This window comes from Heterocephalus glaber, unplaced genomic scaffold (genome assembly GCF_053883595.1).
Source record: "Heterocephalus glaber isolate CG9 unplaced genomic scaffold, H.glaber_assembly_v1.0 deba00001472, whole genome shotgun sequence".
Classification (NCBI taxonomy): Eukaryota; Metazoa; Chordata; class Mammalia; order Rodentia; family Bathyergidae; genus Heterocephalus; species Heterocephalus glaber.
In genome coordinates, this window is record NW_028258315.1 from 388,219 (window position 1) to 414,256 (window position 26,038).

Sequence of the window (26,038 nt, forward strand, 5' to 3'; positions counted from 1 at the left end):
GGAGGCAGCTCCATGGGGTGCTACACAACCCAATCCCAGGATGGCTATAGGTGTCCTTCCCCGAGAGCTGCACACTGGGTGTGGAACCTGGCACTGTACTCAGCTGGGATCCAACACCCTCCTGCTGCTAAGAGGCTCTGGGTCACCTCCCCTCTAACCCGGTGCAGGCCCTCTCACCTCCTGCTTGCCCATTTGTGCCACTGCCCATTTGGAGCTCCAAAGCAGAGCCTCCAGACAGGGAAGGCTGTGAACATTGACTCCACTTCCCAGCATAGGACAGGCAGAGGCATGGCCTCAGCTTAGCTCCACAGTATGTCCCAGGGAGTTGCCATGTGGAGCTGTACTGCTGGGTGCAACTGGCCCGACTGCAGGCTCCCAATCTGGGGATGGAAACAGCCACACTGCAGAACTACTGGGCTGCTGTGTGCCTTCCTGGGGTCCTTCACCACTCTTGTCCTGAGCAGTGAATTGGACAGGAAACCTGCTACAAAGGGTATTACATTTATTAAAGATGTTAAAGGCTGGATTAAGGGGAGGCAAGCACGATACAAGAAGTAAAAGTAGGAAAGAAGTACACTCCACAGTGTGCAGGGCTGGATAGAGATAAAAATGACCTTAAATTGTCATGTGCACAGTGCCAGATTCTGCTTTTCTCTACACCTATAGAAATTCAACTTGCAAGGACAAAGAATGTCCCTAATACAAAAAAAAATGTCAGGATAGAGAAAAAATGTAATAAAAGGAAGATACAAAAGAGAAAATGGGATATTTGCCTATGTTTCACTCATTTTATTTCTCTGTATTTATTAAGATTCCACTTTGTATTATTCTCCATCCATTACTCCAATCCTGCAATTTCTAAATGTGTATTAAGATATTTAATGCCCATTGTCTACCAATCCCTTGGAAACAGTAATGCTGATGCCAAACTTCTCAGACAAATCTTCTGCATCATGGGAAGAGCTGGCCCTGGGTGAGATCTCACCTTAAGTTCCACAGAGCCGAGCTGAGCCACCCTCATCCCGGCTGCTCTCTCCAAGCTCAGTGAGCAGAACACTGAGAAGGCATGGGGGGTGTCATTGTTCACTTGCCTGCTGGAAACCATGTGAGCCTTATGCTCTAAGTTGCTGTTGACAGAGATTCTGACACATTGAGCTGAGAGAAGGGAAGGGTGGCATCTCCTTGCTCAGGGGAATGTCTGCCAATGGGTTCAACTCTCTGATGTATGGTGTGTCTAAAAAGAGGAGGAAAGGAGACCTGGGGAAGCACCGGGAAGGGCACAGTTGTGTTGCAGCAGTGGTGTCTCTCACTGCCTGTGTGGGTCATGGAACATGAATTCCAATGTGAGGCATCAGCAGCAGAGGCTGGAAAGAATGCTACTGCAGGTGGCACAGCTGTGTGGGGGACGTGGGAGTCAAGCCGGGGCTTTCTCTGAGGGAGACAGTCTGCAGGGTGTTGTGCCCACTGGTGGGTGTCCTGGAGAATCACAGGAGTGCACCACCAGACAGACACATCCCACTGAGAGTGAGTTCAGGATGAGTCCTGTCAGCAGGGGAACGTGTATGACAGCAGCTCCCAGTCGGTGATGTCAGAACCTTTCCTCTCCTGTGCCCCTCTGTCCAGGTCCAATGTAGTCAGAGAAATGGAGACCATGACAATGAGGGGAGGAACCTTGCAGGAACTGACTGCATCTGCATTCCCTGCTGGGTCCATTGAGCCAACATAGAGGGGAGGAAAGTAATAAACAATGGAACATGAGATGGCGTTGGACCTCGACCAGAGTGAATTTTTATACCCAGAATGAGTAGAACATATGGAGAGTCTCCAAGGTGATGCTCGGGAGATGGGTGTGGTTGTGATGTGGATGAAGACAAGAGTTAGAGGAATTCAATGGCAGTTTGTATTTGTGTCCATACAGTGTAAAGATGGCTCAGTAAACTCATGCTATTTGGTCATGGCAATTACAGAAGAACTTGTATCATCTGATAAAATGTTGTGAAAGTTAGATCACAGAATGTGGCTGTCTTCTAAAGAATTCTGAAAATACATTCTGCTTCATTGCATGAGTAGAGTGATTAATCATAATCTAACATTTTTATCCTTATGACATATTTTTTGGTTTTCTGTTGATGAAAAGAAACTGAAACATGACATAGAACTTTTTGACACTGCCACAAAAATCCAGATTTTTAAGAAGTCATCTAACCTTTACAGACAAGCATTGCTTAAGAAGTTATGCATCAACACAGTCATTCCAAGGTTGGATCATTAGAAAACATTTCAGAAAGAGAAGGAGTGAACATGGGATTAGCAGCTGCCATTGTTGGCAGCTTGGCACTTCAGGAACGAGAGAAGAAAGTTAATCTTTTCTGCATCGATAACAAAGCAGCGAAGCAAGTTATAAAGAGCAAACAGCTGACGTTTTTCATCAGATGACGTCAGTGATTCCATCTCTGACCTCAAAGCAAAGTCCTTTTCCTCTGAGACTTCAAGGTCAAGCTAGAAATAAAAAATAGTCACTGTTAATAATGTTATTAATATCTGTTTATCCTTGTTTTTTCAAAGTTAAGTTGTGATTTGGAAAGTAAAACTTCAGCCAAAGCCTAAGTTTTCATGTGTCCTGTCCAGCATATCACAAACTTATTGAGCACCCACAAGCCAGAAGCAGAACACAGGTCATGATTTTCTGACATGCAAGGATCTCAGGCATTTATGTTCCCTGAAGTGCAGACAGGGGAGATCCAGGAATCTGCTCCTTGCATATGGACGTGCATTTGAGCAAGGAACCACAGAGAGGCTCACTTCCACTCTGGGGCTTAAGGAAATTTTACATTTCCTAAAAATTGTCCCTGTTCTTCCATTTGCATTTCCTTTATTCTGATAGCTCAGCTTTTATTTTTTGATGATTGACTTAAATCTATTCTGCAAACTGTGTCATTCCTGGGATTCTAGAGATGTTAAATCTGCACTTAGTGCTTCATGGTGCTGACAATCAAGTCATGAGTGACAAAATGTCAGATGCCTCACTTCACCCTGAAAAGTATCTTCCAAATGAGAGGCAGCTGCGTCCTTCTGAGTTCCCTTGGTGGGAGCAGTTTGGAGAAGCATGTATAAGAAGGAGGGTGCTGGCAGCAACCCCATGGTGATGCTGTGCTGGGGGGGGGGGGGCTGTGCTTCAGGAAGGTGCTGTACAGAGCAGGAGAGAGAGCAGTGGGCCTGAGCCCCCTGTCGGCCTCTGCGAGCTGGGAGACCCTCAGATCCCAGAGACCTAGGCCCACTGTGCTGCCTCTGAAGATGTCAGCTCAGTTCCAGAGCTGGGAGGGGCAAGTCTGGCCTGACTGCAGAGCCTGATCTGTGGAGCTTTCTTGACAGAGTAAGAGTACATATGATTGAAATTGGAAGCATGTGACATTATATTTTATCTGGGTTTCTATTTTTCTCTTTTAAGACTTGAACCCAAAGACAATATTTCCTATGAAACTACTAATATATGCACCATAATATATTAGTTGTTTGAAAAGGGGCATAAAACAATGAATTGTAGAATTAATTATTGTCCCCAAGAAGTGTCCTCACAGTAATAAAGAAAACAACTTAAAATTAAGGTGTTTCTTGCCTATGATGTTTGATTAACATTCTCTTTTTCTCTATGTCAGATAGGAATTTTCTATAAAAACAGCACAAGGTAACAGGTATTTGGGGAAAAAACCCAGAAATATAAAGTTGCTTATGTTATTACTTCTAAAATTATATATCTATATATAATAAATTGTTTTCTGAGAACATTAAGATGATGCTTATGTGCTGTCTCACTAATATAGGAATTTTCATAAATGAATGGAGATAAATATTGAAAATATCAATTTAATCATGGTATTACAAATGATTTCTGAAGTTTGAATGTTATGACATACAGATTCACTTAGAAACAGCAAGGACACTGAAACTTAGGAGGAATTTCTGCAAACTATAAAGCTAGGAAGCTTCCACAGCAGAAACAGCTCTTCCTGGTGAAGTTCTAACCTCCGGTGCCTGCGGGTCAGCACTGGTGATCCGGCTTCCTCAGTCTACTCTGGCTAGGGTGTGGAGCCGCCCTTCCTACATGACTGTGATTCTTCCTTTTTCCCTTCCCACTCTCGTCCTCCAGTGTGCGGAGAATAGAGAAAGAGTCTGCCCCAAATCCCTGTGTGATTCTCCTGAGACAGGCTGAAGAAAATATTTCTTGTGCAGATGTGCTGCTCTGATTTTCTTTCTGGAAAAATGTTTGACCACCTCTTCCCTGAAGGGACAAGTCCTGGGAGACACTGGGGACACTGCAGGGAAGAGGCCCTGTCAGGACAGCGAACCCTAACACCCTTTTTTATTATACTCTCCATTGTTTGGCCAAGGCTCTTAAATTATTTTAACAGCAGAGTAGAAGATGGAACTTTTGAACTCAATGTTACTCATGTCATGTGAGGTATTTCAACACACTCTCACCACAGGTGGAAACCAGTTATTAGAAATGAAAGAAAGATCAAAAGGCTGATTACCTGGCTGGCTAAGTGAACAACGGCTTTTTTAAGTTGTTGGTATTTGAAATAAATTCTTTCATCTTTAGTTGAGAGAATATGATGGAATTTTGGCAGGGGATTTGCTTCCAGGACCAGATGCTGCAGGGGATTGTTCCAGGAGTCTAGCAATCGGATCACCACCTTGATAATGTCTTCTTTCTATGCAGCCAGATTGGAGCAATCACAGTAAAATAAGTAAGAAACAGCGGGGTTAGTTACAGGAGAATTTTGCTTAGGGAGGCACAGGTAATATGTCTTTGCTATTTTTGTGTGCATGTAAAATTTTTCTGTAGATGATAGAAGTTTTAAGAAAAATACAGTTGAAGCATTTCGCATACACTGTGCTGCAGGACAACAAAAAAAACTGAATATGGGAATAACTACTCTTTTGTAATGAGAGTTCAAATGGATACAATTGAATGTTGTTTTCACTGAAATTTTCTCCATTTATGTAAAATAATGTTAAGACCCTGCTCCTGTGAGGGACTCAGAAGAGACTGGTATTAACCATAAACAGTTGGAGCTTAGACAAATGATGAGGGCTGAATGTGAGAGACTGTGGTCATCAGAGACCAGGGTTGCATCTCTGACACAATATAGAACAGGACATGCACAGCGGGGTGACTCTCAGCTGAGACACAGGAGGAGGGGGTGAGTGCAGAGTGAGGAAGTCCACATCAGAGAAGCAGAAGCAGGAGGAGGAGGAGGAGGAGAGTGGTGGGCATCCCGGAGAGAAGGCGCAGATCGCGGGGGTCACTAATGTAAACACCAGCAACGCAGGAGTCCCAGGAACCTGTGATCCACAAGGATGAATCTGCACATCTTACACGTGTCCCTGAATAGCCAGCTCAGCTCAGATTCAAGCAGCGTTCTATATTCAGTGCTAGGTACAAGGCATGGGCTAAAGTAATATGACGTGCATGGCCAATTTCTGATTCCAGTGCAATCTTCATTTAACCTTAGATTTTTGTGTATAGTTCAACAACTAGGTGGAGCCCTTTCCTTTGAATTCTTCCTCTTCCCCTTTCTCAGCAGGTGTGACTACTGCTACCCCTAATCACAGAGCCTCGCAGGGCCTGAGGCAGGGCAGAGCCAGTCACCGCCTCAGCTGTTCTGGCGGAGCGGGAATAGAGACTCACCTGCATCAGCCTGGCCTCCTCCCGCTCAGCTGGAGTGAGGATATCAGCCATGTGGCACCGTTTTTTGGCTGGTGAGAAGTAGCCTGGTCGATGGGAATACACCTCCGTCTGAAATGATGAAGAAAATTTCATTTGTATGGATTCATTTGAAACCATGAATCCATTTTAAAAATATGAATACATTTGGTGGATGTGTAATTTATTGAAAAGTGAGATCTACATAAAAACTAAATCTGAATTTTAAAAGTAACCATTGAGCCTGGTGTTTCCAGTAGCGCTGTAATCTCACTATTTTCAGCTCATTTCTAACCTCTCCACCTCTTCACTTCTTTGCAGTGCCCCATCCTCTCACCCTTCCCACCAGTCACACTTTCAAATGCAAACCCTAAAAGCTGTGAAAACTGCAAACCTGTACGTTCTGTAATTATCACTTTCTCTAGTGCATTAGCTAAACCCATCCTGCATATGCACCTATATCTTCCCTTTGAATCTCTTTTTCCTCTGGGTCCAAAGTGATATTGTTTCTTTAAATAAAGAGAAATAATTGTGTTTTTCAAATGCTTTTTAATCCATAAACATGAATATTGAAAACTTTATAAGTTCAAAATACAAAGTATTTCATGTGACAAGCTAAGAAATAAAATGGAGCAAAACACCATAGGAAATTGTAAATAATACATTGAGACGAAAACCATATATGCGTGTATCACACCTGCTGGGCCACGTTATCTATGGAGGTTCTTGGTTGTTCTAAACCATAATTGTCTGATCTGGAAGACAGAGCAATGTTCCAAGTGTGTGTGGAAGGAGTGCACTTTTGTCCTCTTCTGATCTAGCATGTCTCTGCTAATTATAAACTCTACACTGGAAATCTTTCAAAAAATAGTTTGAGTATTTGCACATTTCTAAAGCCTGTTAATGTGGGATATCTTTCCTCTAAGAGACTTCAGTTTATTGAACTCTACTCAATCCCCCAGTGCACTGCAAAGCCGTTCTCACGTCTCAGCTGTCTGCAGGGCACCAGTGAAGGACGCCCGAGGACTGGCCCTGTGTGCAAGAGCAAGAAATCAGTGCTCTTCGTCAGCCCTGCTTAAAAGTGATATCTCAGCTGTTTAAATTGTTAAAAATCATGTGTAATAATGGGTTTTTTAAATCATTATTTTTTTGAATTTAAGATTTTATTAAAAATTCCGTTCTTGTTCCAAGATTATTGGCTGACACCATTGTTAATCATATTAATATTTATTATTAGATATTTCATTGCTGAGTTCAAGTCTGAAATATATTGTAGGCCAATAGTGGATGAGATGTCTCCACTTGGGAAGGTATAAAAAATGAGATACTTACCAACTCCAAGAACAGGTCTAAAGCATAGAAATGCATGCTCTGAGACAAATAGGTTGCACTATGATACAGTTCCTGGAGAATCAGGTGACATTTGTCCCCCGGAACACAGGTGCTATGGGAGGCCTCATTCTGGCTCAGGACCAGGGTGGATGCCAGCAGCAGGAGGAGGGGCCCTGCTTAAACAGAACCACAGCATCAGGGATGAGCTATGCGGTGAGGTCATCACAAGCCTTCCTGCCCAGGGAAGCCTTGTCTATCTCCGCTGCCCCAAGGCATGACTCGGTGCTGTGAGAGCTCAGATAAGGAGGAACTAACAGCTTCCACTGCGCCCCTGCAGGTGAGGTATGTTCTCAGGGTCTGAGAAGTGATGACTCCTGTATTTTCACAATACACCAACAAGTGCTTTTGTATTTGGCAAACACTTGGAAATTGAACTCAATTTGATTCAAGACTTTTAAAGCAGTCTCTTAAAATAGTATATCTTTGGAATTTCTGCAGCTGATCAGCAGTAAGATTCTCCAGGAGTTTGTAATTTTTTAAATCACTAATAGATATGAGCATCTTAAACAGTTACTTGAGTATACCACATTTTATCTGTAGGTTTCATCTTCATGCTTCATAAATATAAACACAGGGCTGCTTGGTTGTTGATATTGGGTATGAGGAGAATCCTGTCATTAAAAGAGGCCATCGCCTGGATCTCCTAACTCACCATAATAATACCACGAAATAGCCTCACACCTTTTCAATAATTTTAGATAAATTTCCAAACTTGAGTTTTATTATAATCCTCATGAACTGACTGAGGCTCTGAAAAAATCATCATGTGTATTGAAATACCATATTTTAAAAAGTGAAACGATTTTCCCTGAGTCCTACCACTAGCAGGCAGAGTCAGAATACCCAGGCTGTGGTCCTCGCCCTTCACCTCCTCACGTCCTGCTCACCCGTGGGCTCTCAGTCTGCATCTGTGCAGCAGGAACCACATCTGGGGTCATGGGGCGCAGTGTGTGCAGAGGTTACTGTCATTCTTGAGAGGAACAACACTGCATTTGTAATAGGGTAACAGGGGCTCAGAGGCTAGACAGGATTTACTTTCTCTGTTCTATAAATTATCACTTTCAAAATCTTTGTGAATGATCAGAGGTGCTTTCATAAATTTGCTCTTCCTGGGGATGGAAACATTCAACCAATAGTAATAATAAAAGTCTTAGTAATGATTCACGCTCAGAAAATAAAAACTAAACTCATATTTTACTTTCAGTGGCACTAATCCCAAAGAGTTTTTGATATAAATTGTAATAATAAGAAGTCTAAGTTCCACAGAACCTTTCACAAATATGGGTGAAAATCTCCAAGATAAAACTAGACAAATATTTTAAAAATACATATGAAAAATAGCTAAACATGATAGCTATAATAATTGAATATAATTGATATTACACATCATATAATGTAACATTTTAGCCACAAATTTAAAATAATGTGATTTATTTGATAGAGTTGTACTTTTCTAAAATAATGTTGAATCCAAAAATTTACTTTATGCAATCTACAGGAATACAATGTTAATTGGATATTTTATGTACATGTGTTAATGAAATATGCTACATAGGTAGAAAAATCAGTATGAGTGCTAGGAAACTTATAACTGGATAAATGTTCTTTAACTGTGAGTACATTTATCTGCACATTTATTATTGTATTCATTTTGACAAAGATAGGATAAAATACACAAATAATTTTATTGTTTATATCATACAAAATTTATACTTGTTACTAATTTATTTTTCATCTAAAATGTCTAAGGAAGCAAAAGCAACTATTTAACACTAGCTTTCTGTTCATTTTTAAAAGGCTTGAATGAATCTAAGAACCCCACATAAGATGCACATCCACCCTTATTCCTGCATTGTGGCCTCAGAATTGAAAGTTTTACCAAGGTGACTCAACTTGGTCAAATCAGGTAATAGACCAGGGAAGAAGAAAATTTCATTTTGACCTTCTGGAGAGGAAACAAATTGAACTCATTGGCTCTTGTGGTCGAGAGCAGCTCAAACTCAGCCTTGTGGCTTTCTGTGCTACCTAAGCTCCTGTTAAGAGATCTATCCTGTGCACTGGACAGTGCTTACCAGCACCCTGTCCTCTCTCCATGAAATAGCAATAGCACCCAGCCTGTGCTCCATGACCTCCACTAATGCACTGCAAAAGTTCTTTAGCTTTTGCCAAATGTCTAAAGCTAGGAAGGTCCACCACTTGATGACTGACTTACTCTATTAAGCCCTGTGAAATTCATTTCCAGATAAAGAATCACACTTCTTCTACACTCATTAATCTGAAACCTCTTGGAATTAGCTCAATTTTTTCCTAGTAACTCACATAAGAGTGTCAGTGAAGCCAACCACTCCCTGGGGTGCTGCACGTACCTTTCCCCTTGGTGTCCATGGTGGTGAAGAAGACAGGAAGCGCACTTCACCAGGGAAGGACTGGCTGTCTCAAGGGCAAGGTCAGAGGTCAGTTTGCAAACATTGGAGACTTTCATGAGTACATTTAATCAGACATTCTCCTTCTTTTCCTTGCCCTCTTTTTCTATCATCAAGATTATCCCCATAACTCCATACAAAAAACTTTATTTTATTTCTTACTCATGCTCAGGAAGATATATTGGCCAGAAATGGAGGATTTTTATGGATTAGCCCAAAAGGAGATGAGAGAGATGATGAAGGTGAGCTTTGGAGACCAATATGTGTTGGAGGATCTTCAAACATTTAAATTCATTTACCTTAAATTTTACTGTAGTTTCTGGCAGTATATTAAATGACTGGCATTGTATTTCTTGAAAGAAATACTCTCTTGTTAACATTATAAAATTTCTCCTTCACAAATGATGGATAAATTAAGTTTCAAAGTGTGTGCACTAAACACCATGAAAAATAAAATAAAAATTAAGACTAGAGTATAATATTTCTAATATATTTGAATTTCTATATTTTAGTTACATTTGTACTTTCTACCTTCTCATCTGTAAAATAAAATATCTGTGTAGTACCTAGTTTTGTAATATATATTTTCATCTCTTTCTTACTTTTGCCTTTAAAATATAGAAAAACTACTATTACTACACATAGTCTACAGATTAATTAAAAAGCTTGGAGCAATTCCATAGAAATGTATAAAATTAATTATTCCATAGTCCAGTTACATATAGAGAGATTCTTGCTTCTAGAAGAAAAGGCAAGTATGTGCAAATTCAAAAAAAAAATATTTAAGGCACGTTTATATAGACCCATGTCTAAGATGTACAAACAGCACTATGGACCTCAGTGAGTTTGATTTTGAGGATGGAGCATAGAACTCTTTCAGGACAACACACACATAAACACACATGTTCACTAATACCTAGTAGATAATGTAATAAATCAAAATTCTAGCCAGGAACGTCTACCATCGTCAAGGATGTATAGGAGGAAAACCTGGAATTAGTTTGTACTCAGTTTACCTTCTCAGATGCAAGTATTTCTAGGGAGATACCACTTTTACTTTAATAATGAAATATACTCTTTCTCTTTATCAAACTGTGTCCTTAAATTAGAACACTAAAGATGTTCACTAAGATGGGCTTGCTCTGCTTTTCTTTGAAAACTTCAATTGTTTACTATTTTTAATTTTAGAGATTATGAATACACTGAGACCTGGTGCATGGTTTCTGTCAAGTTGCTTAGTAAATTGGAGGAGTGATGTTAAAGTTCCCCTGAAATTCTTCGCATACGAAAACCATTAGCAAATTTGTTTCCTTTATTATAGAGTTCTTATTCTTTTTTTGGCGGGGGTGGGGGTGCCGGGGATTAAACTTGAGACCTTGAACTTGAAAGGCAGGCAACGGAACCACTGAGCTGAATTCGCAGCCCTATAGATGTCTAATTCTTAAGACTAAGTGGCACAACGTTGGATTTTATCTCTAGTTAGGGGAAAAAACATATGTGCTATTTATATTTTGATTTCTTATATTAAGCTTGGAAGTGGTTTCTTATTCACATAAACCCAACACATAGATTAACAGCATCGAATTGAAATGGTTGTGCATAAAATACAGTAGGATTTGTTAAAGAATAAAAGGAATTAAAACTTTAAAAATATTCCAAATAAATGTATCCTAAGGAACTTTTAAATTATATGGGGAATGAATTGTTTTTAATGAGGTGAAATTTACAAATGATTACATGGGTAACATCTAAGTATTTTTAAGTCCCAAATATTTAACATTAAAGAATTTTTACAGAAAGCATAAATTTAATATGTTTTGTTTCTAGTATAATCTGCCAGAAAAAGTAAACAGCACATTGGAGAAAGGTACAATGGTGCCTTTTGTACGTCACTGTTTTCAAGATAAGTAAAATGTAAGGGTATTATTTTATCCTGTTGTTGGATCAATTTCATGCATATTAAGACATAATTTTCATGCCAAACACTCATGCTCAATGCTTGTTTTTTGGTAAAAGTTTACAGATCATCAATTTCTGCAAGTGACTCCAGGTCACAGTTCTTAATCTGTTCAGAGCCTTGAGGGCATTTGCTCTCTAAATAAGAACACCACAAGGGAGCATTTGGGAATTTTCTTAGGATTACTGTTTGCAATCTCTCTATTCCTCAATACACCTGCCTATCTATATCTATCTATCTGTCTATCTATCCATCTGTCTGTCATCTATGTATCCATCCATCTATACCTCTCTAAATTTCTATCTACCCCACTTTCCTATTTACTCTGTATCCTGTATGTCTGTGTGTGCATCTCTTCTACCCATGGATCATTGGCCTCCCCAACTGGTCTCCCATCCATCAAACTCCCTACTCATCCACACATTTGTCCATTGATGCAGGGTAGACCAGGGCTCAGCAGGGCCCCAAACTGACAGGTGTTGATCTTGCATTTGCTCTACTCTGAGCATGTATGAAGACTCAGTGAGGTGTTGGAGCAGCCTGGAGGAACCTGGGCCTTTAGGGTGTCTGAGTGCAGCTCTGTAATGCTCTCTGCTGGGAAGTGCTCTGCTACCTTAACCATCTACACAGCCGTGCTGCGTGTGCACACTACTAACTCTGCTCCTCCACTGCTGTATTTTTGCGTACAGTGAAGAATTCAGAATGAGAAGTAGGGCATATTGTTTACAAAACTTGCTGCCCCAACTTTGAGCTACATACATTTCACCATCCAATATTAGAATTTGTCTATAACCTTTGTTTTGAAGTAGCAAATTATCATTTTTTCTTATGCATTACGTATAACATTTTGTTAGTGTAATCTATGTATATATATACTGTCAGATATTACATACCATGATAAAATGTTAGCAAAGCTATTTTAAATTTGTAATTATCATAAGGGAAAATAGTCATATAAATATTTCATTTCTTAATGAAATTTTCTAGTTTTAAAAACAATTAAAATATATAATAATGCTCCTATGAATGACAGAGGAAAAGAAAAATTTCAAAAGAGAAAGGCTTTTGAAAATATGAAGATAATAGAATTTGGGTTCATCCTGATTAAAATAAGGTTAATGTATTTTAAGCTATTTGAGAAAATGTGCATGAACACATCTGTGACCAAAGTTGGAAGTATGAGGATGTTAATTTCTTCATGTTTTATATCTGGGAGTCAATCGATACAGCCAAGGAAAATTATCATTATTAACTGTATTGGGTAGGGTTCTCTAGAAAAGCAAAATCAATAGAATACATATTCAACACAAAACATATTCAACACACAATGCATGATATATATAAATATATATATATATATATGTATATGTATTAGGCTTAAAATTTCAAAGCCAGCAGATCCGACAGTTGTTATCTGTGTACTGAAGGAACAGAAAATCCAGTAGCTGCTGTACACAAGAATGTATTAGTCAGAGAACAGTAGGGATTAATAAATAAACACCACTGTAATATCAAAGGCCTGCAGCCTACCTGAAGTATCCTGGTGATGAGGCTGAGTTGAGTAGCTAAGGAACCCAGAGCTTCAACACACTGCAACAGATCTCCTTTTTCTTCCCCTTCTATTCTACCTGAATTGAGATTCTATTGGCTGATCGACCCACAGTTTCCTTAGGTCCTCCCCAGGCAGGTTGGTGAACTCCATACCAGTCATGTCTCAAACATGTGACAGGCAGTTCTGGAAGTGGGCTTTGCTAATCTCCTAGATATTGTTTCATCCAGTCAAGTTGATATGTGATGATTAGCAGTCACAGTGCATCCCGTGTAGACATCCCAACAAGAAACATTGCCCTAAACCATACCTAATTTACAAACCCAGACAATAGCAAGTTCATAACTCCACTAATATAATAAAGCTATTTTGCATGGAACTGGGAGCACATAAACTTCTTCCCTATCTGAGGGCCCAGAGCTTTCTTTGGATGATGCTTCCACTGCACATGGCATGACTTCACTTATAACATAGATATAATAATATTTAACTTCTGATATAAAGTCAATAACTATTGTGCTGTATAGTACATAAATACAAATATACCCCCAAAGATTTAACATGTATTATTTTAGGAGGTATCATAAGTGCTCTGGGTTCTTCGCAGGGATCATAACCCTCACATTCATTCCTGAAGTGTTTGGGCAAGTTATCTTTCATGTTGGATAAGATTGTTGTAGTTACCATTTAACCTTAATAACAGGACATGATAATACTAGCAGAATCCTAAGGAATCTCATGCATTCCAAACTTACTCTTCCTTACTTCCACTGCGGAGCACCAGTCCAATTTCTCCTTGGCAGTCTGGGTCAGTCACACCAATCAGCACCACAACTCCCTGTATAACCTGTTGACTCAGGTGCATGAGGAGCCCAGAATAATAAGGGGAAATATTCAAAATGCATTTCAATAGACTCCTTATTGCTCCACTAGGAGAAATTATTTCCTTTGTGGACCTGACTTCTAGTTCAGCAGCACATAAGGTCACAGAAACAGAAAGTAAATATATCACTAGTAGATCCTTGAGGGTAATGATCAATGGTACCATTCCAGATTTTACTGATAGAATCCTGGACCCATGTATCCTGATTATGAGAGAAGTAGTTCCAGATGTAGGATACTGATTAAGAGCTTATATAGAAATACAAGTAAAGCATCTCAGCCTTGCAAAGTATTACACCATAGCAGCACTGTGATTGCATCTGCAAAGGACCCTTTCATTCACCTGCATCTGGATGTGGGCCAGTGTGTCAAGACAAGTGAATTCCATGAGCATGAGGCCATTGCATTCTTCCTTACCCTTGAAGAGCATTCCTTGGTAAGCAATACTGGGTAAAACAATCTGATGGTGGATGAAGCATTCTATAAGCCAAAAGATGCTAGTTTTGGGAAGAGCTACAAGCAGAGAAAGACAATCCATACCCAGGAAAAATGTCTATCCCTGTAAGGACAAACAGCTACCACATCCATGATGAAAGCAGTCAACTATAACCAACTTGCCATCAGGGTGCAGGCTGATCACCATGGGAAATGGTGTGACATCAGTGCTCAGTGCTGTACTTTAATCCTGGCAGGCTGGGCACTCAGAAGTGGCTGTAGCCAGGTCAGCACTGGGGAGTGCAAGTCAGTGTTTCTGAGCCCATTCATAACCTTCACCTCTGTCACCATGAGCACTTGGTTCAGGAGCCCACCGGAGCAATTATAAGGTTGTCTGAAAAAGAACGTAGACTGCTATACACTTAATGGAGTTGTCTATATCAAGCTAGCTAAAGTCTCATTCTTCTGATGTTACTTTCTCATGAACATTTAGGTGCTACATGAATATTTTGACATTCTTCAAACATAAGAAGAGGTTTATCCTTATAATTCTTCCCCCAGGGTCTTTTTTTTTTTGCTTAAATTCTTTTATTGGTACATTTTAGGTATACAATACATTTACATTTATCTTTGGGTGCTTCTACCTGTACATGATTTATCCTGGTTCTTATTGTTTCCCCATTACCTATGCACCCTTCACCCCTAAACCCTTCCCTATTTACATATTTCGTTTCCATTTTGTTTTCCTTTCTCATAATTTTTCTTTTCCATTCTTTCCCCATCTCCTCCCAACACCCCTACCCCTTTGGACCTTTTAATATTTCAAAGTATCAATTATTAGTTATTAATCCTTTTAGTCCTTATTTACACTCTCAATTTCTCACACGAGAGAAACTATTCGGTATTTACACGTGTGTCTTATTTATTTTACTTAAGAGTGTGGCCTCAATATGCATCTGTTTAGCTATAAATGACTCTAGTTTCTCATTCTTTATGGCTGAGTAGTACTCCATTTTATTAAAAAAAAAACCACATCTTTATCGAATTTCCAGTTGAAGGGCACTTGGGCTGTTTCCAAGCTTTAGCTATTACAAACTGTGCCACAATAAACATGAGTACACATATATCTCTGTGGTATGATTCTTTTAATTCTTTGGGGAGGATCCCCAGCAGGGGAACAGCTGGGTCAAATGGGACTTCCAGTCCTAGTTCTTTGAGGTATCTCCATACGGATTTCCACAGTGGTTGCACCAGTCTGCACTCCCACCAGCAATGGAGAAGGGTTCCTTTCTCCCCACAACCCCACCAGCATTTGTTATTGGTTGATTTCTTGATAGCAGCCACTCTTTCTGGGGTGAGGTGGAATCTCATTGTTGTTTTCCCCCCAGTGTCTTTATTTCCAGTTTTCCAGTCATGTTTCTTTCAAGCTGCCGACCCTCTAGCCACACCACTGGCTATGGACAATGAAGTGATGCATAGTCACACATCTGTACAGTCACACATATGACACATTTTTTTCCAAGCAACATGTTTCAGAGGATCACTGCCCAAGGTTCTGTGCACTGTGAAGATTGGCCTTCACCACAGCTCTTCAGCTACATCCTCTAAATGGGGTGCAGCTCTATACCTGACCTCCTGCAGTGGACCCCGCATCCTGTGGAGAACCATGTGTACCCCTGCACACATTCTTCTCTCCTCACAACTGATCACAAGGTGCAGCTTATGAGGCCACAGCTGCACTACGGGACAGAAGTCAGTGTCACTGCGCCTGAATGTCTAAACTATTCAGACTTTATTACTACTATATCACCAGTTATGTTGGAGAAATGTTAATTTACATAATGTGTAATTCTAAGCAAGATAGCAATGCTGACATCTTTATTTGAGAGTCAAATTCCCTGAGGAACTTATAGTATGATCACACAGTATAATATGAATGTGTTCAGACCTCCTCTACTAGTGCAGGGTGATGCTCAGAGCCGAACATCAAGTGGAGTCTACACCTCATGGAACACCACAGGCTGCCAGGCACCCACTGCAAGGAGCCCAGGCGGAGTTGTGTAGTTGGTTGGGAGGATGACTTAACTCAAAATAGAAGAAAAATAAAGCATCATGGAAATTCTTGCCTTTTCTCTGATCCAAGAAGAATGAATTAAGAGACCTTATCCCAAGAAAGGCTGAGAAAATTCTGGCTCTGCCAACAGTGTGTTTATGCTCACTTTCTCAGTTTGAACCATTCCTGCCATTGTTAATGAGTCCCATGATAAGGATATTTCCACTCATTTAACAGGTAAAATGTCTGAAAAGATATACATAAATTAAATATGTTCATTCCATTCTTGAAAACATTTTCTTGTGGAAGTCCAACTTTAAACCAAATCTGCCTTAAAGGATATTTGTAAAAGTGACCTGGACCCTCAAGTGTCATACATTGTAGAGGGAAAACTTGTATTCAAACAAATAATGGTATCTCAGTACACTATGAGGAAACAGGATGCAGTAGGAGAATAAAAAGAAAAATATCCATTACAATATCTAATATTCATTACAAATACAAATGGTGTGGTTAAAATATGCTGAATAATTAAATTAAAATTTCATTACAATAAGAGATAATAGCTATTAATCCCCCTCAAAATCCACCATGTCACTTTCAACACATAACACATCTTTCTTGCATTCCTGATATATTTCAGGGAGTCCTCTTCGTGACCAGTTGAGATTTGCTGTTCAGTCCCCTCAAGGGGATATTGAGGCTCCTAGAAACTTAGGGTGTCCATTCATCCACTTTTTAACTGGATGTGAAAATCTCTGATTTCTGGTTCTTCCCAAATAAAAACAATGACTGTGAGGACAATCCCTTTATGTCCAATTACAGACTGTGGTCCATGTGTGAAAATCAAAAGATCAACTCATTACAGCAGGTATTTTCTGAAAAGCGAGGCAAATGATCCCTGTTATGAAGGATCAATCAGAAAGCCAAATCTTCTAGATTGAATCAAATACCAGGTGGGTTGAGAAGGGGAAGCTGGTCAGCAGCACCCCCTGCTCCTTGCTCCCTGCACATCCCATCTCAGAGTGGTTCTACCATCCTGAAGGAAACCAAGAGCTTCAGAGGCCTCACCCAGGAACCTGCTCCCTGCAACTCTGCCTCCTACATGGAAGAAGAAACCCACCTGGGAGGTGACTGCAGACAAGGCCCAGGCATCATGGTTATAGCCAGAGACATGGGGGAAAGGCTGGCCAGCAGCTCTGTAACAGGCACTGCCTCTCCCCATTGTCTCCAGAACACCAAGGCTTCTGCATCTCTGCACGTCCTCCTCCCTGCTGGTGACTCAGGATCAGTAAGGAAAGCTTCATCCCTAAGCAGAAAGCAGCAGAGCTCTGAGTCCAGCAGCACAGAGCTCTCCAACAGGAGTCACAGACTGCAGCCATGGAGACAGGAGGGAGAAGAAAGACACAGCAGAGCCATCCAGAGAAAGTGGACCCAGCTGCACCCAAGACTGGGGAAAGTGAAACAGGTCCTGGTCTTCCTACATCCGCAATAGACTGCCTTCCTGTGTGGTATTATCTACCATCTTTTGGTTCAATTCATTTCTAATTTGCATTTCTCAAATAAGAGAAACCATGCAATATTTAATTTTGTGCCTCTTATTTCTTTCACTTAATGTTATGGACAAAAGATTAATCTGTTTTTCTACAAATGATTTGAATTTATCCTTCCTTATAACAGTGTAGTTCTGCATTGTGAATGAATGGCATATTTTTATCAACTTGTTGCCTTTTATTTATTCATATCTAATGTAATTTTTGAGTAAAAGCAACTATGATGGATTCATTGAGGGAAGAATACTAAACATAGCCCATCCATGACTGGCACATTCCAGTGGGAGGAAAAGAAATTATACTTCCAATGACCACAGAGCTGGAACAAGAAGATCCTTGGGCTGGGAGAGGTCGACCTGGTGCACACTTCACAGTGGTGTCTCCCAGTGCCTGAACTTGAACTGTGGAGATGCAGGGAAGGCTAAGCCTTAACTGGGTGATAGGGAGGAAAAAGTTATGAACATACAAAGAACATCCGATTGCAAATGTGTGTTGTTTCACTTCAGAATCATCTTCAAGCCTGATTGGCCTTAGAAATACTTTCATTGTTTTGTCAGAGTCAAGAGGCAACTCTTTTGCATGTTTTGTCGACTACATAAAGGCTAAGTCCCTTGTTTTATTTTATCTTCTCATTTTCTGACTTCTTCAGACCAATTATTCTGAGAAAAAAGTTGTTCTAGCTTCTATAAAACACATATTATAAAATCAGGAAGTTGTGATCCTACCACGGATATTGAAGAAAGTCTCTTGGTTTATATGAATTTGTTGCATTTAATTAATTTACTGTGGTTTTTTTCATTGTGGATGTGGTCTGTCCACATGTTTTCTTCACACACGGTACCCTGACATGTGAGGAAACAAAGCTCTCTCGGGGAACTCATTCCTTCCACCCTTATTCCCTGAAGAGGATCACAAGACTCATTCCTGGGCCCTGCCTGGGTAAGTCATATGCTTTGTCCCTCTTCCCTAAGGGGATGATTAGGCTCTCATTCCTGGGGTGCCTTCCAGATAACACAAGGACAGGAGCTTCCTATCTCTGAAGACATGGAGGAGAAGGGACTGAACACAAAACCTTGTGATTTCTCCCCCAGATTGTCACCATTCCATGGAGCATGATCATGCAGTCCTCACTCCCTGTTACTATCCACTTCTTCATGAAATCTCCCATTATAAATGCACAAGTTTCCCAGATACTTTGGTGGTTCATGTCCTTTTAAAGTCTCTTTAGTCATGTACCAGTTATGACTAAATAAATGTGCGTGTTTTACTCTCATGCATTGGTCTGCTGTTACACTGGCCTCAGCCCTGAATCCTGAAATAGATAGGAAAGAAATTATTTTATCTCTTCCAGGGCTTCAGCCTATTGGACACAAGCTCTTCTCCAAAATATTAATTGATCTGTTTATTTTGATTGTTGGTTTGGTTATTGACATTGAGAATCTAAATTTATAGTAGACTAATGACATTCAAAACTCCATTCCCAGACCTCCCCATGGCTAGGCATCCATAAGTGTTTGCAGCTTTCTCACTGAGGGCTTGGAATCTATTTCTGTATTCCTCATGTCTTAGCTGAACTCATTTGCTTTGATGAATGGCAAATTGTTCACCGCACAGGGCAAGAGCAGAGTAGGGGAAAGGTTCTCCTGTGCTTTTGTTTGCCTCTTTCCTCGGAAATCTCCAAGAGAAGGTACCCTGACCATCCTACTAGGAGAGTCAAGTGGTGAAGGTCAGTGATTTCAGTGCACTGGCTGGTGCCAACCTCCTGAGTCCAGCTGGGTGAGTCCAGAGAGGAAGGAAGCCCAGCACAGACTTGGTCTGTCTCTTCCAGTATGGCTGAGCTCACCAAAGTCAGTGACTTGAGCCTTAACAGCAGAATGAATGATAATCCTCAAAGCCTCTGAATAAACCTCTGAATCTAGCATAAGTTTGTATATGAAATTTTCTTACTTTTTCATAAAATGTTTTAGGGATCCGCATTTTATTTTCTAGTAGAAACTAATATGGACCTTTAAAAACTGATGTTTGATTATCAATATATTTTCAGGAAACACTTTATAATCTACAAATTATGGTATACCAACAGGTAGACATTGAAATATATGGGAATGTCCAGTTCTTAAATAAAAGAAATTACATTGTCCTTCTGTCTAATATTATGTACTTATCTGTGAGAAGTCAAAATGATCAAATGATGATATTTCAGAATTTTAAAAAGATGCAGGAGGGGCCAGGGATTTAGCCTGATTGTTCCACTGCCTGCCTTCCAAGGGCAAGGTCCCAAGTTCGATCCCCGGTACAAAAAATATATATATATATCAATCTGTAGCTTAAAGTAAAAATAATAACAGAGAGGTTTTTTGGGCCGGGGATTTAGCTCAGCGGTTTCGCCACCTGCTGCGCAAGCACAAGGACCCGAGTTTGATCCCCGGTTCCAAAAAAAAGATGAAGGAAAACATCCTTACTATTCCCTTTTTTATAAGCCTACATAAAGTTAAGGGTCTTGAAGCTTTGTTGACTATGATCCTAGGTCATGTTTATTAGTTATAAAAAAAGCTTCCATAGTCCCATTCTTTAGAGAAGTCCTTTCCTGCTGGGGCACAGAAATGTGTCTTCAATGCCCAATTTAACACCTGATTGTGTATGATGTCTGATTTCCCTTCTTTGGAAGGAAGTTGTTTTAAGGACAAAGTTGTAAAAATGGCTTCAAATGCAGAAGGGAGGGCATGATGCACAACCAGTAAAGGCACAGATATGTTACATTCGAGTCTTTTGTTTATTTCAAAGACAATTGGGAGGTTATTAAGAGAGCTTTTAATTTTGATTGTTTTCCTCAACTACTCTCATGTATATGGCCATGTTCCTGCTACAGGTTGCAAAAGGAGGGAAATCACCTAACCCAGGAGCTTCTCTCTCCCTGGAAGAAAAGGCAGAGGATCTGGGTGGAAGGGAGAAGCCCTAGAGCATGGCCAGATCAGCTGCTCCGGGGTGGCCTTCAGTGCCACTACCATGCTAGGAACCTCGTGGGCTGAGGGTGTCAGGGTGGGCTGTCCCTCACAGCTGTCCCTACCCAGCATGGCCCTTCCTGGGTGTGCAGTGGTGTGCAGGGGCTTCACATAGTCAGGCATTCACTTTTATATTTATATTCTCTCTACAATATTATTTTATAGGCTTTATTCCAGTTCTTTGAGAAAGAGTCTCCCTCCTTAGTCCAGGCTGGTCCTGAAGTCACTATGTAATCCAGGCAGCCCTCCAAGTCATGGCAATCCTCCAATCCTCCTGCCTCAGCCTCCCAAGTGCTGGGATTACCGTCACAGGCCACCATGTCCATCCTCACAGGCTCTTTTATATCATGGAATGTGAGACACTTAATAAGTTTTCAAAAAATTTTCACAGCTAGAAAAATAATTTTTAAATGAAAAATGCTGACATTAAAATTGCCAGTGTGGTATTTTCATTGTTTGGGGGATATCAGACAAATCAGCAGAAGCAGTGCACCTGTAGGCCTCACATGATTGCTCTTGGTATGAACCAGCCTCATTACACTGTCCATTTTAGCTGTAATGGATTTGGGGTCATTAGTGTCTCCACTTCTCTGTACCCAAAGCAGAACTGGCAAATTGCTTATTGAAGAGGAGCCTCCGATATTCTAGAGGTTGTAGGAACAACAATTTTTAATAAAGGAGGTGTTCTGAGCTTGCCAGTCTATTGTAGTCGCAGAGTGGATAATCTTTCCAGACATGTCTGGTGGTCACAGGGAGTTCTACCTCTGGGAAAATTGGCACAATATTTTCCCCTGAAGGGCGGAATAGGTTGTGACTTCATCCTTTGAGGAATGTTCAGTTCATTATGTAGACTGTTTTTAATGGATCATCAGGACCTGTGTATAATGCTAAGGTCTTCTGGTTTTGTAAGGCTGCCCTTCATGCTTCTCTTCAGCCTTTTCATTTTGCAAAAAGGCGTTAGACTTGTCCCTTGTAATGAATGACTACAACCTGCCTGGGATGATAGACTCCCTGTAGGAGTTTGTTCATGAGTTAGGAAGCCTGCTTTTCCAGACTGCTGTATGGGCACATAGCACCAGAAAAGGGATATTTGAAATATGTGACCTAACATGGAACATGAGAGCAGGTGTAAAGAAGCTTCAACTTGGGGTCCACTGGTTTGCAGTTATGCTATAGATCTACAGGAGGATTTTCCAGAGAAATAATGAAAAATGAAGCAAATTGATTTTCCCTTGATAGGCAGGGCCACCTGTAGGTTTGCACAGATGGAGATGTCCATGGAGAGGGACATTGTAGATTGCACTGGGCCCTTCTGTGCTCTTCTCAGAGTGGAAGGTGGGGGATTTGGCAAAGCTAAACCATTGGTAGGAGTGGGGGCAATCAATCCCTAGTGCTATGAGCAAGGCACATAGGCCACCTAACAAAAGGAAGAGGCCCTAGGAGGTGGCTTTCTAAGATCATGTGAGGACTATCTTTCTTGTGTTTAAAATAGGCCTTGATTGGCCCTGGGTTTTCTCATTGAAGACTTGAGTGTGTTTAAAGCAGTGACAAAGTGCACACAGATCCTGGAAAGCAGCTGTGAGCCCCACAGTGGCTCAGCTGCAAGCAGATAGAGCCAGGGCTCCACCCTGAACTGAGAGGCTCCTGCACACACACCCAAGCCAAAGGACTGCCAAGACAAGAACTGCAAAGACACACAAGCTCCAGCTAGAGACACACCATACCATTGGCCACAGCCAAGGACCTGCCTTTAAAAGAGCTACACAGGCACACAAGCAATGCCAGAGGCTCACCCCTATACCATTTATAAGTGTGTGGAGACCCTAAGCAAAGCCTGTGCAGACAAGAGAAACTGGGGTGCACAGCCCCTTGCCAAAGGCCCTCAGAGACAACAGCTACAGAGAAGGGCAGGCCCTAGTCAGAGGTATGCCTAGATAACATCCAAAGTTTTCATAACCCCCGATGAAAGGCCATCCCGGACAGCAGCTAACAGGGGCCCCAGTAAGAGACACTCCTAAATACCACCCCAAATGTGCACAGGCCCCAGCCAGAAGCTTGCCCAGACAACAGGTCAGATCAAGGATCCAGAAGTCCACCACTCTGAAACCAGAAATTGGAGTACTGGTGAGCAGCAGATTAAAGATTGCTCGATGGCTTGCTGAGAATTCAAGACTATTGGATGAGCAAAAAGTCACCTTAACAAAGTCAAAGCAGGGTGCAAATGTTGAAATGAGAAAACAGATAAATAAATCTCAAAAGCAGACTTACAGATCATCCAAGGTAACCCCAAAGGGAAACAAGATGGAGCAATCTGATACTTCAAAATCTGGACTCCTTGAACTGGCAACAAAAGAGGATCTGAAAAAAATGAAATCAGAAGCAATTTCACAGATAAGAGCAGAGATTGTGCCCAAAGTACAAGACATGATTAATAAATCTAGAGTGGACACAGATAAAAAATAGAGGAGTGTAACACCCACCTGCAACCATGGAGAGGGTGAGGACCCCTCGACACACCCACTGGAGCAGCTCAGGTGCACAGGGTAAAAGGTCCTACCCTTCTGGAGCCACACTCCATCCAGTTTGCCATGCCCATCTGCTACCAGCAAGAGAGTGAGGACCCCTCTACACACCACCAGAGCAGCTTATACCTGCAAATCCCACCACCCCGCCTCTGGCCTCCTACTGTGCAGCTACCTGGTTCCACACTACAAAGGCACAGGAGGGTATAAAGGCCATTGGTCTGAGCTGCAGAAGTGAACAACATAGAGAGGGTCTCTCTCAGGCTCCCTGATGAAATCTGAATCCAACTAGAAAAATGAAGAGAATCTCTGCAGTAAAGGCATACCAGACCACCATAACTGGTAAGTTGGAGGGATCATCACCTCCCATCAGAACCTGGACTATCTTCAGGGAAAGGGCAGCTGGAGCCTGCAATAGAACCTTGCAGAGTTCAATCTTGCAGGACAGGGAGCTCAACTTGTGACTTACAGCCAGAAATCTGCCTGAATCTCACAAGTCTGTGACTGGCTTGCTGACACTCATTGAATTATAACTGGAAACTGATGTTCATGTTAGCTATTGTGACAACAGAGACATACCCTAAAGGAGGCCCTTCATTTTTATCTTTTATTTGTTATTTTCAAAATTACCACTATTTCTTTTGCTCTTATATTTATTTTTTTCTTCTTTTTCAACTATTTAAAATTTTTATTTTTCTTTTTTCTTTCTTTTCTCTTTTCTTTCTCTCTCTCTCCCTAGCTCACTTGCTGTCACATATTTTTCTTCATCTCCCTTTGTGTTCCTGTTCTGGCCCTAATGCGTATTTCTTCTTTATTTTTCTTTTCTTCTCTTTCCTTCTCTCACCTGTGCCCTCTGGCCTCACGGATAACTTTCAACTATACTTCTACATACATATCCCTCCCTACACAACTCCTTCTAACTCCCTATCCTAAAGGGTAAAGTTGCTATATTGAAGAGTTTATTCACTATACACATATGTTGGGTTGGTCCTTGATTTTGATTTAATTCACACAGATAAAGGTGATAGATTAATAACTATCATGAATTGTCCTTTTCTAAGAGGTACTTGATCCTATTGTGTTGCTGATTGTATCAGTGAGGCTAAGGTATTGTGATTGATCTAATCACTTGTCCTTTCTGGTATAATGAAAATGAGACAGCCATGGAGTCATTAGAGATTAAAACCTAAACAGCAGCTATGTCTGGAAGATACCTCTGAGAAACAATCATTCCATAAGGGTTATAAATACATTAACAAAGGTACTTACAATAAGCAACTTCAAAATATCAACCCAGGAAATAAACCAAGGACAGGATCAAAAACAAAAATGAAAAGGCATTTAAGCAAGGCACAAACCCAGACTTACACCCCAATAAAGGAATGCTCTGGGGGAAATGAGGTGGAAAAGTCTGATAATCAACCACCTGGGCACCCTGAACTGATAGCACAGGAAGTAACAAAACAGATGAATGAGTCTCTAGAAAAATTCAAAGCAGATATAATCTCACGGATAACTACAGAGATGGTGAGCAGAGTGAAAGACATGATTAGAGGCTCTAGAACAGAAACAGATAAAAAACAGATGAGCTCAGAAATATGCTGGAAGCCATAAATGCCCAGCATAAGAAAGAAATGGAAACCATGATCACCTAACATAAGAAAGAAATGGAATCCATGAAACAGATTCAAACAGATATTCAGGAGATAAAAAACTCCATTGAAATCATGCACAGCAGATGAAGGGAGTCTGAAGATAGAATATCAGATATAGAAGACAGCATTGCAGTTAAGGACCATGAAAACAGAGATTTAAAAATAGTAAGGGACCATGAGAAATCAATCCAGCAGCTGCTAGATGGTGCAAGGGAGAATAACATAAGACTGATAGGAGTCCATGAAAAAACAGGAGAAAGTACAACTGACATAAAAAACTGTTCAGAAAATTAATAGTAGAAAACTTCCCAGACAGAGGTGGAGAATTGGACATACAGATAAGAGAGGCATATAGAAGTCCACCCAGCCATGATAAAAAGAAATCTACACCTAAACATGTAATAGTCAAGATCCCAGAATGCCAACAGAACAAAATCCTACAAGCAGTTAGAGAAAAGAAACAAATCACCTACAAAGGAAAACCCATCAGAATCACAGCAGATTTCTCAACACAAACCTTCAAGTTAAGGAGAGCCTGGAGTGAAGTATTTCAAGCCCTAAAAGAAAATAACTTCCAACCTAGACATTGTATCCTGAAAAATTATCTCTCAAAGTAAATAGGGAAACTAGATACTTCCATGACAAAGAGCACCTAAGAAATTTCATGAACACCAAACCAGGATGCCAAACAATTCTAAGCAATATTCTAGAAAAAGACAATGAAGGTCACAACTCCATGAGGCCCAACAGAGGGAAGCCAACAGGCAAAGTAAGAAATTTAAGGGAAAGGGGAAAAAAGAAAAAAGAAAAGAACCAACAAGAGGAAAACATCATGAGAAGATGAGTCAATATCTATCACTTATAACAATCAATGTTAATGACCTCAAATCACTGATCAAAGGAAATAC

The 26,038-nt window shown here is 40.7% G+C and overlaps 1 protein-coding gene across 1 annotated transcript; it reads right to left on the bottom strand.

Moving 5' to 3' along the window:
- Positions 1-2,307: 2,307 nt before the first annotated feature.
- Positions 2,308-9,484, bottom strand: LOC101699327 (prolactin-like). Its single transcript, XM_087182547.1, has 4 exons — positions 9,466-9,484; positions 7,040-7,212; positions 5,693-5,800; positions 2,308-2,499 (listed from the first exon to the last, which is right to left on the bottom strand). The coding sequence occupies exons 1-4, from the start codon at positions 9,482-9,484 to the stop codon at positions 2,308-2,310; spliced, it is 492 nt and encodes a 163-aa protein (XP_087038673.1).
- Positions 9,485-26,038: the final 16,554 nt, after the last annotated feature.

Bases quoted from the DNA above. Each gene is read 5' to 3' on its own strand.
- LOC101699327 (XM_087182547.1), bottom strand. The intron at 5,801-7,039 runs GTAAGTATCTCA...TCATCATTTCAG, and splicing joins TAGACCTGTTCTTGGAGTTG to ACGGAGGTGTATTCCCATCG. The intron at 2,500-5,692 runs GTGAGTCTCTAT...TTTTATTTCTAG, and splicing joins AGGAGGCCAGGCTGATGCAG to CTTGACCTTGAAGTCTCAGA.